The sequence below is a fragment of the Mesoplodon densirostris genome, chromosome 20, assembly GCF_025265405.1.
Source record: "Mesoplodon densirostris isolate mMesDen1 chromosome 20, mMesDen1 primary haplotype, whole genome shotgun sequence".
Lineage (NCBI taxonomy): Eukaryota > Metazoa > Chordata > Mammalia > Artiodactyla > Ziphiidae > Mesoplodon > Mesoplodon densirostris.
This window is the reverse complement of record NC_082680.1, coordinates 32,136,180-32,153,549: the sequence shown is the minus strand read 5'-3', so window position 1 is coordinate 32,153,549 and position 17,370 is coordinate 32,136,180. Positions and strand designations below refer to the sequence as shown.

The window sequence follows — 17,370 nt, the reverse complement described above, 5'->3', positions numbered from 1 at the left end:
GGCACGCACCGCCCGGCCCAGCCCTGACTCCCCGACCCGGCAGAGGAAGCTCGGCTCTGGGGCTTAGGAAGCCGGCCCCCTCCTGCTTCTGTACCCAGCCAGCCCAGGGAGGCAGCAAGTCCCCCCCGGGCGAAGGTGTCTGGGCAGGGGGTTCTTCCCCGTCAAGTGCCATTGGAGTAGAAATCAGGGGCCTCCCTCCCTCTCCGTAAAGCCCGCATAATCGCCCCTGTTTTGCCCACCCCCGCTGCCATGGCAGCGCTCCTGGGAGCCCAGGGCTCCCTCCTGTCCTCGGGCCCAGGACCCCCCCCCGGGATGCCCCCCACGCAGAGCCTGGTTTGGTGGCCGAGTTGCAGTTTCCTGCCAGGGTGGGGACTTGCGGGACTGTGGCTACTGCTGGCGCTACTTGATTTCTTCATCCTCTCTCCTTATTCCCAAATTCCCGCTGATGGATCTCGAGTTTTCTCCCTTTCTCTAATTCCAGGGGAATGAGCTTCAGAATATTCCAGGGGAGCAGGTGACAGAGGAGCATTTCACGGATGAGCAGGGCAACGTCGTCACCAAGAAGGTGGGTGCACAGTCCCCCTGAGCTGGGCAGAGGCAGGCAGGCTGGAAGCTTACGAAGGCGGTGGACTCAACCCCAGCTTCTTGCTGCTGCCCTAGCAGAGGGGTAAGCACCTGCCGCAGTCCAGACGTGACATCCCTTACAGCCACTTTGCCTGATTCAGCCTGAATTAGCTCCTGCGACTGGGTTCCAGAAGGACCGGGCCCCGTGGAACACCCCAAACCTAGTCCTGTGATGCCTGGCCCTGAAAACAGCTGTACAACAGCAGTACGGGGGTCCCCGTGGGCCTCCGGAGATAAAAGGACGTGGGAATGCATGGGGCTGGCAGTAGGTTTACACCAGGAGACGTGATTCTGCCTCACAGGTGCTGGGCACGGGGCTAGGTGTGGGCAGCAGGCAGCCCTGTGTTGCTCCGGGGCTCGTGCTAGGTCAGGGCAGGACCCCGTCTCCCCTCCTGCACGGGGAGCTTCATGCTGGTTTGTGTTCTCACCTCCCACTGCTCGCACACGGCACGTGCAGAGCAGACTGTCCTTGGAATATTTGGATGCGTGGATAGGGAACACGTGGATCCACGGGACAGGAACGCCGTGCCCTTCAGGGGCTCACGGTCCTGAGGGGAGGACAGAGGGCATAAACTTCCAGCACACCAGGAGGCAGGATGGACCGCCCTGGGCTAGAGGTAGAAGTCGGGGGGCGGGGGGCATGAGACCCCGATCATCCATGAGCCTCGCTAAGAACCCCCGCAAATTCCAGCCCCTCTGAGGCTGCCCAGTGCGAATTCCCCACCCGATGGGGGGTGAGAGGCCGTCCCTGATCTTGACGGCTCAGAGAAGGGCACCTGGGGACAAAGGCTGCTTCTTACCCCCCACCTCATTCCGGGGCCTGCTCTTTTCAAGCTCTGTCTGGCCGGCTTCCCCAGCCCCTTCTCCCCTCCCTCTCTTCTGCAGATCATTCGCAAAGTTGTTCACATTGACCCATCCGGAGCCGATGGCACCCAGGAGCCCGAGGAGGTGATTTCCGGGGGGCCCCTGGAGGACCCTAGTGAGATGGAGGCCGATGTTGATTACTTTAAGACTCACGCCAAGGTACTGCCCGAGATGCAGCCTCCCAGGCCCTCGCTCTTCCGAGGCGCCGGCCCGTGACTTCCGCTGCCCTCTGCACCAGCCCCCTTGGGGTTCACCGCTCACCTCTCTGCTCCCCCTCGAGCCTCCTGCCCCTGGGGGCCCTGTGCCCGCCACCTCCGTAGGGCGCCTGTGTTCTCTTGCCATCCCTGTGTGTGATCTGTCCTGCCTTGTGTCTGCAATGCTGTCTCCAGGTGGAGCTGAGAGGGTACAGTAGCCTGCAGCCGGACCTGATAGAGGGCCGGAAGGGCGCTCAGATAGTGAAGCGGGCCAGCCTCAAAAGGGGGAAACAGTGATCTCGAGCCCCTCCCTGTGGAATGGCCTCTTTGGAGGTAATGCGGTCGCTCTCCATCCTCTCTGCATGGCCTGGTCCCCCGCGACGCCCCGCCGAGAGGCTGCGGACTTGCGCACCCCTCCCCGCCTCCTCCTGGAACTCCCTCCCCTCCCAGCCCCTCCCCGCTGCCCAGCATGACGCAGGGGTCCAGGCACTGCTGTGGGCTCCAAGCACAGACCCCCACCTGCTAACGGCGCCTCTGAGCTCCATTGCCTCCGAGAGAAAACAGCGGTGTCTGCTGACCTGTTCCTCGGCAGCGCAACAATACAGAGTTGAGAAAGTGCTTCCGTGAGTGCGAAGCGCTCGGTACATCTCAGGAGGGAGGTGATCCTGGAAGCCCAGCAAGGGGGTCTGGAGGGTGCAGTGGGGTCTGCTAGGCTGTGCTGTTTCAGTGCAAGTGGCCAGGAAGAGCTGGACAGGGGGAGGCCTGGAACCCAGTTGTGCCTTGAACCTTGAACCCTAGGCTCCCATCCTCCTTGGTATTTCCTGAAGCATGTCGCGCCCTTGCTTTCTAGGAAGAGGCGAAGTTATCAGGAGGCTTGGGAGCACTGATGGCTGGGGGGCAGGGGCGTGATGTGCAGTGAGGGAGGGAGGGAGGCCGAGAAGACGCGGCGAAGGCTCTGCAGCGGGCTGAGCAGTGCTGGGGGCTTCGGGGCCAGCTCGGACCTCCGTCCTCCCTGAGGGGTCCTGTACTGAGCTGCCCCGAGGCCCTTCGCTGTGCCCAGCTCGGGCCAGCTCAGTACCGGGCGCGTCGGGGTGGGAGTCGGCCGGAAGCAGGAAGCACGTGGCCCCAGCTCCCGCTGGCACCGGGCTCTTGTCACCTACACCCCCAGGGCCTGGCTCTGGGCCCACGGCCAGCAGGCTCCTCTTCTGCATTCGGCAAAAAGCAGGGCCGCCGCCTCCCGAGCCCCCAGAAGTGCTGACTCCCGGCTTCCCTCAGCACTTGGGCAAAAGAAAAAGGTCTGGCCGATCCAGTTATGGGATAAAATTAGACCTGACTTCTCAGCAGCTTAAGGAGGTCACAGTGTTAACCCCTGCACTGCCAGGGGTCCGCCGGGCTGCTAGTTTAGGACATCAGCTGTGATCAGTCCTGGAAATAGTCCAAAGGTGCAAGTAATTCGGAAAACCACAGAGTGGGATGAAAAGTACACTCTTGGGCCTTATTTTTCTTAGGGCAGAGACAGAAGCTTTAAATTCCAGCTTCTGTTTGGCTCAGGTTCTGCTGATATTCCTGAACAGGAGAGAGGCAGCCCAGAAGCCAGGCGAGGGGAAGGGAGGAACCTAGACATTTTTCAAAAAATGTTTCTGTAGGTGATCTGCAAAGTGGCCGAACCCCCCCACCCACCAGGGGATGTGGCTCCAGACCACTGGGCGTGGGTGTTAGGGGACGCCGAGCAGAGCAGCCAGGCTGCAGCACAGGGCCAGGGCCTCCACCAGGAAGAGGCCAGGGGAGCGTGCAGTGGGGACAGTGGTGCGGAAGCCAGCGTTCGGGAGGGACAGCCCAGGGGACAGCCTGCCATGCTGTACCCTCTGAGCAAGACAAAGACCGCTGAGGGCTCTCTGGTCCTCCATACGCACTGCCTGCCACTCGCAAGCATGCACGGTCCCCAGCATTGATGGATTCCAAATGACTGCAAACTTGCAAATTCGCCTACTAGCTACTAGTTTATTGTAACCCCAAACGCAGCACCCAGCACTTCCCTCCCGTGGCCTTTCAGGGACGCGCACAGCACACAGTGGTGAAGCACTGAATGCCCTGCGTGCCTGTTCCCAGCTGAGGTCAGACAAGGAGGCCTTCTCTCTGTCCCCGTTTCAGTTCGCACTCTGAACAATTGCCCTTTTTGCGGTCTATTCAGTGTCACTTTTTTTTTTTTTTTTTTGCATTTTTGTGCTGTTTGTTGGTGACTTCGCTGTTTGAAATGGCCCTGCTGTCTAGTGTCCCTAAGAGCAGCAGGGCTGTGATGGGCCCTGCGTGGGAAGTCCGTGTTTAGAGGAGCTTCGTTCAGGCACGAGTTATAGCTCTGTCGGACGTGAGTTCAGTGTTAATAAAGCAACAGTATACAGTTGACCCTTGAACAACTCGGGGAGTTAGGGGCGCCAACCCCCAGGCAGTTGAAAATCCCAGCGCCGCTCTCTCTACCTCAAAAGCAAAGGAATTGATGAATGACTCACCCCCAGGGCGGGAAGCTGAAACAGCTTGGATAGAATCCTGGGCTCAAACTCTAGTTCTTTTATTTCTATGTGTTGTGATCTGTAATCCAATACAAACTTTTCCCCACACTTAGTTCATTTAAAGATCTGTAAAATGAAAATGCAGATACTGTATTTATTGGAAAAAGAAACAATGTATAAGCGGACCCGTGCAATTCAAACCCACATTGTTCAAGGGTCAATTGTACATGAAATACGTTATCTTTAAAGAGAGACACACAAGGTTGTGTGTTCATTGGTTGAGAAAACCGTTGGACCAGAGGCTGGCAGGAACCCTGTACTTTCCTCGGGAGCAGTGGTCCCAGGATTGGCTGATTCAGGGCTCCTGGAGACTTGAGAGAACGTGCCTCCTGCGAACAAGGACAGTTGACTGTTTCAGAGAGAGTGAAAGGGGGTCGGGGCCCAGGGTCCAGGCCTGGCTCCTCCAGTTCGTAGGTTGCCTTACATGTCGTTTCACTCCCTAAGCTTCCCTCTCCTCGGGGGAGGATGAAATCCGTCCCTCTGTGTGTCACACTGGTGTAAAAAGGCTTAAAAATAACCAGGGTAACTGTGAGGATGGCTGAGAGGGGTTAGGAGAACGGTGTGTTCTGGCGCTCAGCCAGTTGCAGGTCTTCCTTGTAGCGTGACCCGGGGCGGGTCAGCTGACCTCTCCCAAGCCTCAGGCGCCCCAGCTGTAAAATGGCAGTAACGCAGATATTCCCTTTGTGCGGCGATCCATGGGTTTCTCTTCGTGAGACGGCTTTCTGAATTGTCAAGTCCTAATCCACCAATTCTCCAAGTGCCATCTGCATCCCAGTCACCCGAGAGTCTGGTTAGCATGCAGATTCCTGGCCCCTGACCCACACCTACTGCATGACAGTTCTGGAGCTCAGGATTTGGCCACAGGCTCGAGTGATTTTGATGCCGATTGAAGAGTGGGTTACTAGGACCAATTCTGGTTTTGCTTCCCAAACCTCCCAGAGGTGCCGTGGCACAGTTGTAGCATTTACACCTAAAGGGTGAGCAGAGATGAGTCATGGCGACAGTGTTCAAAGCTGTGGAACGCCCCAAAGGGCCGAACACCCCAATCCTAGGCGCCTGTTCCGATTCCCCTGCAATCACGCCCAGCCTTGGGAAGGAGTTTGCAGGAGTCCCGGCGTATGCGTGAGGGGTGCTTTCTGGTTGTCCTTAAGCAGTTAGAAAATAGCTGTGGAGTCAAGCCTGATGGGGTGCAGCAGACAGTAGCAGCTGGTGAGTTCTGCTCTGTGCCCAAGTACGTAGGTCCAAGAACCAGGGTGCCAGCGCTGCTAGAGGACAGAGGAGAACAGGCAGCCTGTGTCCTTGGGTTAGAGGCACCCGGCCGGGCGCTGGGGGGCACCACCCATGAGACGGCTGTTGTTGTTTTTTTTGTTTCCCTTTTTAAGAGACACTTTCCATGTAGGCACTGTGGTTGCAAGACCTGTGTTGGCTCTGATTAAATAGAGTATTTTAGTAAATTTGAAAATTCGCCAATTAGTAATCTCAGTAGGAGGAGGCCAGGAGGCCAGGGGTCGTGTTTTACTTTCCTCTTTTAAGCGACAGTCCACCCTCACTCGCCGGCCCCGGCAGGTGTTATCAGAGTCTGGGGCTGCAGGAGAGAGGAGAGAAGCGAGAGCCGCAGATGCTGGCGGGGGAGGGGGCAGGTGGCACAGCACAGAGAGATGACACGAGGAAAAAAGCCCGACCGGCAGAGCCGCTAGAAGCGGCAGGAGGCTATTTTCTAAGCGTTTATAGGGTGAGACCGTGTCCAGGGGCACCCAGGGCGGTGGCAGAGTACCGGACGCAGCTGGAGGTTGCGGCTCTATTAGAGTCTAATAGAGACGCACTGTATTCCCACCCCGGCTGCTGCCCGGATGCTCCCGCCGGGCCCGTCCCTGCTCCTCCTGGAGTCTCAGCTCACCCAGAGATGGGAAGAACGGTTACGCTAGAAAGATCTCAGCCTCGAACTTTCTCCTCTGCTCTGTGTCTGGGCAGACAAGTGGGAGGGAGACGGTAGCCTGTCTTCCCCAGGCTCAGGCTTTCATCACATCTCCTATGTGGCGTGTTTAGCGCTGGGGTAGGCGCCGTGGGACTGGTAGGAAGGGTAAGGGCTTTGCTCTTGCCCTCAGAGTGTTTATACTCTAGCCAGGGAAGTAAGCAGACAGGAGAGAGGACAGACAGGACAGGGCATTTCTGGAGCCCAAGCACGGCGGCATCCGATACTGCTCAGTGTCCTGAGCGCTTCCTAGGTCGTTAGCTCTCCCACATCACAACAATCAAACGAGGTGCATCCTGCTGCTGCCCTCGTCTTACAGCAGAGGAAACTGAGTCCCAGAGAGTGTAAGTAACTTGACCGAGGCCACACAGCAGGAAATTGGCAGAGACAGGATGTGAACGCAGGCAGACCGGCTTCAGAGTTCATACTCTTAACTGCACGCTGAGATTACTCTGCGTGCAAGGCAGCAACGGGAGAGAACAGATAAGAGGAAGCTGCAGTCTTCAGGAAGGTCTTGTGGAGGAGAGGTCTGCAGGGTGGTGGGCAGAATCTCAGCCAAGTGGAGACTGGATGGTGTCCTTGACGGGGGAGCCGAGGACAAAGGCAGGCAGCCGCGGGCCTGCGGGTTTGGACTTGGAGGAGGGGCTTGGCTGGCAGTGATGGGAGAGTCCCCTCCCGGGCAACCGCTGGCTCAAGCCACCGGCAGTAGAAGGCCTGGCCTTTCGCTCTGGGGAGGAGCTTAGCCCCACCCTCCCTCCCTGGGGAACCACTCGGGCTTGAGTTCCCCTTGATCACCTCCAGCCTCCTCCCCAGCCCTGGCACGTGTAGCACCCACGATGAGCTCCCTGTCCGGGGACACAGCTGTGCCTCAAGTGAGTTTCCAGCTTTCTGTGTCACTTCCCACCCCACCCAGGAGATTGTCAGCTCCTCTTAATGTTAAGTCCCTGCAGACAGAACCCTGGGTGGCTGGGCTTGGAGGTGGGCTTGTCCCCCCACCCCCGGCTGGAGGAGCAGGCCCCACGGGGTGGCAGGAGGCAGCCCCATGGCGCTGTGATTCCCAGGCTGCAGAGTTGAACTTCACTCTGGCAAAGCTGCTGTCTTCCAGCCTAACATACATAGTCCCCTGGGGAGAAGCCATCTGGTTTTCAAAGATCTCTTTGCCCCAGTAGAGGTTGTCCATCCAGAGGGCACGGGGAGAGGAACCCGAGGCCCCGACAGTCAGGGTTGTGGACCAGAGCCAAAGAGGCGCTGAGGTCCCTTGAGGCTGTGAGCTCCCGAGGCCACGTCTGCTCCGTCCCCGGGTCCGCAGGCTGGAACACAGGAGACATCAGTGCATGTTGGCTGAACCAAACCAGACAAGCCTGGGTGCTGCCATCCCCTAGCCTGGTCCTTGCTGGGCTCGAGCACGTGGCCCCTCTCCTAGGTGCTGGGTACACGGGGACCTCTCCCCAGGTGACCGTGCGGGCACAGAGTACCCCACAGGAGGGTCTCCCAGGGAGCTTTTCGATGGGCATGGAGCTAGTAGCAGCCTCTGGGCAGTGCGAGAAGGATGGCTGGTATTTCAGGAAGGTCCGGGCCAAGCTCAGTGCCTTTCAGCTCCTGCCTGGCTTGGGGAGGCTGCTTTTCCTGACTCACCCCTGCCCGAGTCGCCAGCACAAAACTCTGGATAGTGGGTTTTGGCTGGGAGTCGCGCCTCTAAATTCTAAGTGACTCCTCTCTGTGTGTCCCTCAGGATCACACCTCGACACCCAACCCTTGAACTCCACACACTCTGCCACGCACCCGAGAGCTGGACCGAGGCCCCGGAAGCCGCGCACACGTCCCTGGAGGCCTATGGCATGACCTCTGTAAGGGAGGTCCTTTAGTCACCTGTTCGCATGAACGACCGACTGTAGACGCATGACCTACAGTCCTCTATCCTGCCTCTGGCGATGGTGGATCTCTTTCGGGAGTCTGGATGGAAGCAGCAAGAGCGGGGAGAGAGAGGGGGGACGTAAAACAAGCGCAGGAGAGCACCGAACGCAACAGCAAACAAGGGCTCTTTTGTGGCTGGGATGAGATATTTTTTAAAATCATTTCAATTTCAACTTGTTACAGGGTACTTTTTTTTTCAACCTCATCTGTAAGAAATCCATGTGAGCTTCCTGGAAAGGAAAAAAAAGAAAAAGAAAACTAGACATGAAATCAGTTCCACACCTTAATCCCTTACCCTCATCCACCAGCCTTCCCCACACCTCCACGCTCCACGTGTGACCAGCCCTGCCGCTCCCCCTTGGACCGAACCTTCCAGAACGCTCTACATGGCATCAGGACACACACACGCATACACACACACACACACACACACACACACACACACACACACCCCTCTCCCCTCTGCTCAGTATACACACAGATTTTACTGTGACATCCGAAGTTGTATAGACTCTCCTGTGGATAAACTGGAATTTTTTTTATGTTGTCGCTCTCTCTCTCTCTGCCAGTTTCAGTATTAATCATCTTCCAATGGAAAATCATTACCTTCAGAGTGCATTCGGGGTTCCTCGTGTTAGGGACTTAAGATTCTGAGGCGAGGACCCCCAGGCTTAGCTGTAGGGCTCCAAGGGAGCCAGTGCCCATCCGAAAGGGTCTTCACTCTCAGCTGGGGGAAGGCCGGTGGCTGTCCCAGGATTGCACCAGCATGTTCAATAGAGAAGAGGTTTTCTATATCTTCAAGCACTTATATCATAGTCCGTGTTCAAAGTGTCAACTGTACAGTAATCAGCCTTGTGTATATGAAAAACAATAAATACTATGCAAACCAATAGAAACACTTTAGCAGTATGTACAAAGCACTAACAGCTCAGCTCCTGAGGACTTCTCCAGGCTGCGGGAGAAGGAGTACAGCCTGTCTCTCAGTGAAAGAGGAAGGATGGGAGTACAGCTAGGGAAAGCACCTGCCCGTTCTTAGGTCAGCCGCCGCCCCGAGGTCTCCCAGAGCGAACTTGGTGCTCTAAGTCCAGGCAGCCGTGGGATGCGGGGCCTGGGCTGGGCAGCCTCAGTGCCCCCATCTGACCAACACCCCACCCTGAACCCCCTGGAGAGGCAGCGCAGGGGGAGAAACGGCGGACCACCAGGAGGCCCCAGCCTGGAAGGAGACCCTCCTGGGCCAGGGCCCCGTCAGGGCAGGACGGAGACGGCGGCTGGCTGTTCCTTGCCTCGGTGCCATCGGGGAAGAGCCTTAAGTTACACCAGAGCCCCCGGCAGAGGGAGGCCCGAATCAGCACAACGCGCCTGCCCCGCGCGGCACCCTCCGGGCCAGGAGAGAGACTGCAGGCTCTTCTCGCCCGCCCAAGGGCCACTGTGTGTGGATGTCCGGTCACCCTCCTCCCTGCCTCTCTGCCGAGATGTCCTCAGAGCACATCCGAACCTTCCAAGTAGCACAGAAGCTCTCACGATGTCAGAGCCCCCCACCCCCCGAGGCCCCGGCCGGCCCCGGCGCACAAGTGTTCCGGTGGGTCCGGTGGGGGGGGGGGGCGCGGGGCGGGCGGGGAGTGGGAGCCCGAGCGCGCCCGTCGGTCCACGAGCCCCAAACCCAACCCCCGCGGGGGCCGCGCGCAAAGCTTCCCCTTCGGCCGGCCGGACTCAGTGAAGGCCGAGGAAGACAGGCGCAGGGCCGCCTCCCGCCACGATCTGCCGCCGCCTCGCCTGGGCGCCGCCGCCGCCGCCCCAGTAGCTCCTGTAGAGCCGCGGCCCCGGCCCCGGTTGCGCTTTGGCTCGTCGCTCTGTCTGGCTTGGCTGCTTGGCCCGCCGGCCCCCGGGCCTCGGCGGCATGCTGCGTCCGCTGCTAGTAGGAGCTGTAGGGGAGAGGTTTGGGGGTCGCCACACAATGCCTAGAGAATGCTGCGGTCTGCACCTTAGACGCTGTTTAGGAGTTTTGGAATCACCCTGATTTTTTAAATTGTTATGAAAATGATTCTTTTCTTGACTCCCACACGCTCTGTGGGACCTCCCACCGCGCACCCCACTCCACTCTGATGTATAGACCATTCTCCCTACACCAGCTGGACAAATGTCAAAATTAATAAAGAACTCGACTCATGGCACAGGCCTCCATCTCTCCTTCCCGGCGCATCTTTGGGGAGTGTGGAGAGGGGGCGCTGGGGGAGTCTGGGGATGATCAGTCTGCAGGAAGGCCTGCGCCCCAGGGAGGCGCCCACCTTCTCTGGAAACTTGGACAGCCCCCTTAATCAGGACCACCCACTCTAGGAGAGGCACTCCCCACCCCGCAGATGGTAGAACAGATTTCTGTCCCACCTGAGGACCATGGGATGGGGGCAAGTCCAAGATGTTGGGAGGGGGGCGCGCCACAAACACCAGGGTACGCGGCTGAGCCCACAGTGGGCATACACTAAGGGGGACCCTCCCCCCCAGTGCTCCCTGTGAAGGCATCTGGCCCCTGCAGGCAATGCCATTCAGAGTTCAAGAACTTCCAAGAAAATCGCTCTGTTCCTAACTAGCTCCTAACACTTCATTCAAGGCTGGTCACCAAGCTGGCCTCAGTTTCCTCATCTGTCAAATGGGGGAAGGGATTAAGCGATTGCAAAAGTCTCTTCAGTTTGTCATCCTGGGAGTCCTGAACACAAATGCCTTTGTCAAGCTTGGTGATAAATAAGAATAAAATTATGTACTGCAGGTTTTCCTCCTCACAAGTTCCCATCATTGGTGGGGGGGTCGGGGGGTGGCCAAATCACAGTCACAGGGTCCTAGGAGCACTCTCCGCCCTCACTCTGATTGTGAAGCTTCTCTCTCAGCATCAGAAAAGACATCCAGATCAAGGAACCAGCCATGGCTGTGCACCAGCCTCACCCAGAGGGTTTTGTAAAGCACAGGTTCAGAATCACAACTGCCTAGGTGATTCCTGCAGCAACACTGGGAACTGGAGTTCAGTTTCCCAAATGGTTGTGATGGGCAGCTTTGGAGCACAGCCAATTCAGACCGATAAGAAATTTTCTCATTTTTAATCCAAACTTCCAGAAAAGCAAGGTCCACAGCCTTGGTGAGGTCTTTCTTGTGTTAACCTACGTCACCTACGCTACAGGGTCATGGCCAATTCCAGCCCCAGCAGATAACAGCAGCATGGGGAGAGCCGGCTCTCTGTGAGAGGGGAGCCTCCCCTCAGCCTGGGCCCTTGGCCTCCTGCAGGAAACCCAGGAGCAGGCTTGTGTCCACCTGCCAGAGGGTGACCATGGACTGATCAGAAACGGCTTTGGGACTGCCAGGCAGAGGAGGGATAGAAGTCCATCTGTCAGGCAGCCACTGTTTTTCCTGTCATTTTGCACGTCCAGACCAGCGACATGCTGATTGCCATTTTTAAAAAAACTGCAGGAAAGGATGCTGCTCCGTGCAGAAATGACCCAAGTTATTTGCCGCATTTTCCCTGTTGGTAAAACAGGGGAGAGACCCCAGTAGAGCCTTGTATGTTGTAAAAATTCATTAGGAAAAGAAAGGCATATGGGTGCTCGGCGATTCAACCTAGTCTCATCCGTCAAATATTTACTGAGCACCAACCAAGAGCCCGCACAGGCACCGCCACGGAATCAACCGCCATCTCAGCCATCAGAGGTTTCCATCCCACGTGCCCAGCCAGGCAGAACATGACAGAGGCACAAATGAGTCCTCAGAGGAGGAGGAAGGGAGAACGGAGGGATCAGGGGAGGCTGCCCAGAGGCAGAGGCAGAGGCAGGCAGGACCCACAGCCAGCACTCCCGGAGGCGCCCCACTCCCACCCCCTGCCCCAGGCTGCCTGGCAGGTTCCCACCCCCAGGCTCTCAGGCCCCAAAGTCCAGCCTCCCCACTTACCCGGCCCAGCACGGAGGAGGGAAGTGAAGCATCCGTGTCCAGACTGCACACTCCCCCAGAGGCTTGGGCATGTGCCCAGAAAGGGGCCTGGACACCTCAGGACAGCATCCCCTGAGCCCGCAGGGGGTGCAGCTGGAGGAACTGTGCCCTCCAGCTGCCCCAGGGGCCCCCCGCAGCGCTTTTTCCTAGATGCTCACTTGGGGGACCAGGAGCTGGTGGACCCTCTGAGAATGAACATAGGTTCCAGAGTACTCTCTCTTTTCTTTCTCCCCCCCATCTCTCCCCACCCCCCCATCTCTCTCTCTCTCTCTCTCTCTCTCTCTCTCTCTCTCTCTCTCTCTCTCTCTCTCTCTCTCTCTGCTGACGCGCGCGCGCGCGCGCGCGCGCGCGCACACACACACACACACACACACACACACACACACACACACACGCTGGCTGATTTTACAGTCAATCTTTCAAAGTGCAATTTGTCTAGGAAAAGCCAATGTGAGGCCCGTCAGGGTTTCCACCAATGGCGACGCGGCTCGAGCAGCTCAGCCAGTCTCGGGTCTGTATTCTAATGGGCCCCATCTTTATCAGGGAAATGTTGCTTCTCTGAACTTGAAACTTCTCATGGAGGGTCCCCAGACTCTGAGGCAGAGAAGGGGCCTGAGCTGAGGCGGGGGGAGCCACCTCTCCCCAGGCCGGGCAGGCACAGAGGGCAGGGGCGCTGGGAGGGCTCGCACCTGCCCTGGGAGCACCTGACTTCCCGCGTGGTCCCGGCCCCGGGCAAGGACTGGGCCGAATGCCTGGGTGGGAGGGCGGCCTGGGGCTCAGGCAACTTTGACCCTCCGGAGCTGCCATGGGATTCTGGGCCGGAGCTCAGGGGTTCTAGGGGCCTGGATTTGGGCTTCCCACCTCCCCTTGGCCCTTGGGGGGGGGCCATGGAGTCCAACCTGCAGGGCCCGTTCCTGCTGAGCAACGCGCCGCTGGCTCAGTTCTCGGAGGTGAAGGCCCCCGTGTGCCAGTACTCTGCGCAGAACTCCTTCTACAAGCTCAGCCCCCAGGGGCTGGGCCCCCAGCTGCCCGCCGGGACCCCGCACGGGATCACGGACATCCTCAGCAGGCCCGTGGCCGCGCCCAACAGCAGCCTCCTCTCCGGCTACCCCCACGTGGCCGGCTTCGGTGGGCTCGGCTCCCAGGGCGTCTACTACGGTCCCCAGGTGGGGAATTTCTCCAAGGCGGGGAACGAGTACCCCACCCGGACCCGGAACTGCTGGGCGGACACGGGCCAGGACTGGCGAGGCGGGCGGCCGTGCGGCAACAGTGAGTACGGGGAGGAGTGGGGGGACGGGGGACGGGAACAGACGCTCACAGGGGTCCTCGGCCGCCATCCGACAGTCTGGGGCAGACCCCAGGGTCCGGCCCTCCACGTGGTGCAGCAGGGGCTTCTCCCCTCCCCACCCCACCCCCCGCTTCGCTCCGATGGGCGTCTTGACCTCCGCCCTCACTCCTCACCAGCTGCCCTCCTGGGGAAGCCGGGGTCCCGGGAGACCACACGGCTCACCCCCACCCTGTGTACAGTCCTGCTCACCTTCCGTCTCCCGCCCAGAGCACGTGTCACCACCTCGTCCAAGCAGGCACATGCCGTCCCCAGTGAGAAACAGCTACGGCGTCACCTTCCCAAAGAGCCCCCCGCGCGTGTGCCGGCAGCACTCAGGGACACAGAATGTACCCTGAGCCCATCTCGGTCCCGCTGCCATCAAGGGGGCCTGCTTCCTTCCTCGGGGTTTATGTGAACAGCAGCACCCGTACCACCCAGCCTCTGGGAGCAGCTGCTGAGTCCAGTCCCACTGGGCCCTCGCTGTCGGGGGACCTCACCCACCCATCCCCAAACCGTGGTTTTCAGAGAGTTGGTCCGGGGCCCCCAGGATGCCAGAGGAAACTTCTCATGGAGGGTCCCCAGACTCTGAGGCAGAGAAGGGGCCTGAGGGACCAGAGGAGGTGGCAGGTTGTGCACAGGCAGGGGAGCATCACCCGGGAGGCAGGGGGAGTGACAGTGGCTGCAGGAACCACCCCTGGGCCCGGATCAGGGGGGCAGAGGGGCCCTCCACTTCCGTCCCACCTGGGGGCTCCTCCACCGGCACAGGGGCTTGGGGCGGCCCAGGAAAGCCCGAAGCACACCTGCCTTCTGCCCGCTATGCTGCTCGGGACCCTCACACCCCTTGTCAGCCTGAAACACAGGGAGTCCCACGGGGGGCCGAGACCTCATCTCTAGAGGAAGCTATTCTATAACCTGGTTTGTGGGTGCTTTAGGCCTTCAGCTGTCCCTGTCTCTCACTCCCATGTTCCCCTACCCACACGCACCCCGTTTCCACACCCCTGCTCTTCAACCTCAAATGCACGTATACACACAGGGAAGTATCTGAGTCAGTGGCTGCATTAACACAAGGGGAGGGGACTGAGGGTGACAGCCTCTCAGGAGGCCTCATCTCCTTTCTGTGCCTCGGCTTCCTCACCTGTAAAGTGAGGACATGGGATATGAGGGTCGGCTGCACTGCACAAGGCCCTGCACGTGGGCATTCTGCTTCCCCTGGTCCCCATCCGCCCCCCCGCCCCGCCCCGCCGAGCTCCCGAGAGGCTGCCCTGGCCGGGCAGGGGTCAGTTCTTAAGGCTCTGCATCCGGACTCTCCATGGGGTTGAAGCCACATGACTCCCAGGCCTGGTGACAGGGGACAGCAGTAACTTGGAGCTTAGGGTTCTAGTTTCCCGGAAACCTGGGAAATGGGATCTCAAGAGCAAGGAAGTGGAGGAACCCCCAGGCCCCTGGGGCCCTGACGGTTGGTGGAAGGTGCTAAATCCGTCTCTCGGTGACCTGAGAGAACGTCCCTGAGACCCAGAGGAAACTCCTACCACCCCTCGGGGTGTGGCTGCATTACTGCATAGTGAGGGCATTACACAAGGAGACCCAGTTCTAGGCATCCTCTGGCCCTAATCAGCTAAAACCTGGGGCAGGCGCCCTCGGGGTCCCCGCCCACCCAGACATGGCAGAGGTATGCTGCTTGGGTGAGAGGTGCCACCGTGCCCCCCCAACCCCAGCGGCTTCTCCGTACGGGCGCTCACCCTGTGGGAGAGGCGGGGCAGGGCTGGCGCCCCCCAACCCCGCAAACCGCACACTTCCTTCCTCCCACCAGCCCCGGACCCCCTGAGCGACAGTATCCACAAGAAAAAGCACACCCGGCCCACCTTCACGGGGCACCAGATCTTTGCCCTGGAGAAGACCTTCGAGCAGACCAAGTACTTGGCGGGTCCCGAGAGGGCGCGGCTGGCATACTCGCTGGGGATGACCGAGTCGCAGGTCAAGGTGAGTGTGCGAGGGACAAGAAGGTGTCTGCCTGGCAGCGAGGAGCCCCACTCTCCTGGCAATCGCAGCTCAGTGGGAGGCCGTCCTGGTGTTTGGGCACCGCCTGCCCACCTAACCCTGGAGACGGTAATAATGACCCTAACGCCAGATGGCTGTCATCTCCTGAGCCCTCTTCTGAGAGCCTTATGTGTGGCAGCCCATTTAAACCTCACAGCATCCTGGTGGTGGGCCTTATTACCCATCTTACAGGGGAAGAAACAATCTCAGCTGAGCCTCTTGCCCCAGGTCACCGGCTGGTAAGTGAGTACCCTGGATTAGAGGGCTCTAACCTCATGACTTCCCCTCCTCTGCACGGTCGAGGCTAAAAGTTTCAAGAGCTGATGGCAGCCTCTGGGCCGGATCAGAGCTGGCTTCAGGCTTGTTCCGTCAGCCAGGCAAACGAGCCCGCCTTGGTTCACCAAACTCGAAAATGAAGATAACTCCTCCCCACGCCTGCCCATGAGGTCTGAGCCTCTGCTCAGCTCGGGGCAAGGCTCCCTCTCAAACTGCACACCTCGGGCCTGAGCTCGGGGGGTAAGGCCGCTTCTGTCCCCTCAGGCTCCCGGGGGGACCCCTGGCAACTCTGAGGCTCACTGTGCCCTGAGGGGCTCTTGGTGGGGGCACCAAAGAAGCAAGCTCTGGGCTCTGCTGTAACTGCCCGGCACTGTGATAAGGCGACGGGCTTGAGGGGAGAAGGAAACACAAGGGCTGCTGGGGACCGGGGCCTGGGCTCCCTCAGGGCGCTGCCTCTCCAGCTGGCCACCCCCCCACCCCCCGGGCAGCTCCCTCCACCCAAGGTTAAGGCCCAAGGAGAGGAAGCGCCGAGTCTAAGAGGAAGGCCTTTCCGCACCACTCCGCTTCTTTGGGTCCTTTCCGCAAGCTTCTGTCTCCAGTAATGAGCATGTGTTATTTTTATAGTTGGGGGGCAACTATTCATGAAGCTCAGTGAAGGTCTGTGAGGTTAAAACATGTCAGCCCCTTCCACCCAAGTACCCAGATGGCAAAGGAGAGGCAGATACACCGCAGGGAGGGTAAGAGCTAAGACGAAAGGGCTGCTGCACTCACATTTATTTTTATTTTATTGCCCCCCTCAGAAAAAAAAAGTAGTGTGACTATGACAGCCTAGTCCATTGCTGAACCATTTATTTTACGATCAAGATGAGGCTGGGGGGCGGGGCGGGCTTCCCTGGTGGCGCAGTGGTTGAGAGTCCGCCTGCCGATGCAGGGGACACGGGTTCGTGCCCCGGTCCGGGAGGATCCCACATGCCGCGGAGCGGCTGGGCCCGTGAGTCATGGCCGCTGAGCCTGCGCGTCCGGAGCCTGTGCTCCGCAACGGGAGAAGCCACAACAGTGAGAGGCCCGCGTACTGCAAAAAAAAAAAAAAAAAAAAAAAAAAGATGAGGCTGGGGGCATACTTGCCACCGAGTGGGGCCGCCCTCCCCAAAGGGGCCCCGTGCGCGCCGCGCGCCCGCGTGACCCTCAGCGCCCTTCTCCCAGGTGTGGTTCCAGAACCGGAGGACCAAGTGGCGGAAGAAGAGCGCCCTGGAGCCCTCGTCCTCCACGCCCCGGGCCTCGGGCGGAGACCGCGCGGCCTCGGAGAATGATGACGACGAGTACAACAAGCCGCTGGACCCCGACTCAGACGACGAGAAGATCCGGCTGCTGCTCCGCAAGCACCGCGCCGCCTTCTCGGTGCTCAGCCTGGGCGCGCACGGCTGACCCCGCCAGCCTCCGCGTCCCCGCGGGTCCCAAAAGGCTAACGGGGGCTGCGGGGGAGGAGGGGGGAGGGGGGAGGATGGACAGGGAGAAGCAGGAGATGAAGGGGAAGAAAGAGGGGGGGGAGGCCAGTCTCCTAAGGGAGGAGGGGGCAAAGAGGGAGACGTGAACTTGTCCTGAGACCGGGCACCCCTTCCGCCGCCTTGC

General features: G+C 59.5%; 2 protein-coding genes across 6 annotated transcripts in view; both read left to right on the top strand.

The window, feature by feature from the left end:
* ANK1 (ankyrin 1) overlaps positions 1-8,095 on the top strand; it is a 98,002-nt gene extending 89,907 nt beyond the window's left edge. For 3 of the 5 annotated variants that reach the window (XM_060085844.1, XM_060085842.1, XM_060085845.1), the window contains 3 exons: positions 482-565; positions 1,510-1,647; positions 7,954-8,095. In XM_060085844.1, the coding sequence (XP_059941827.1) occupies positions 482-565; positions 1,510-1,647; positions 7,954-7,980 (249 nt within the window). In that variant the 3' untranslated portion in view covers positions 7,981-8,095. Of the gene's footprint in view, positions 1-481; positions 566-1,509; positions 1,648-1,877; positions 1,980-7,953 lie in introns of those variants that run through there. The other 2 variants (XM_060085843.1, XM_060085846.1) reach the window with 2 other exon arrangements.
* A 4,893-nt stretch (positions 8,096-12,988) lies between these two features.
* NKX6-3 (NK6 homeobox 3) lies at positions 12,989-17,166 on the top strand. Its single transcript, XM_060085863.1, has 3 exons — positions 12,989-13,370; positions 15,239-15,408; positions 16,945-17,166. Exons 1-3 carry the CDS (start codon positions 12,989-12,991, stop codon positions 17,164-17,166), a joined length of 774 nt encoding a protein of 257 aa, XP_059941846.1.
* The last annotated feature ends 204 nt before the right edge of the window (positions 17,167-17,370 follow it).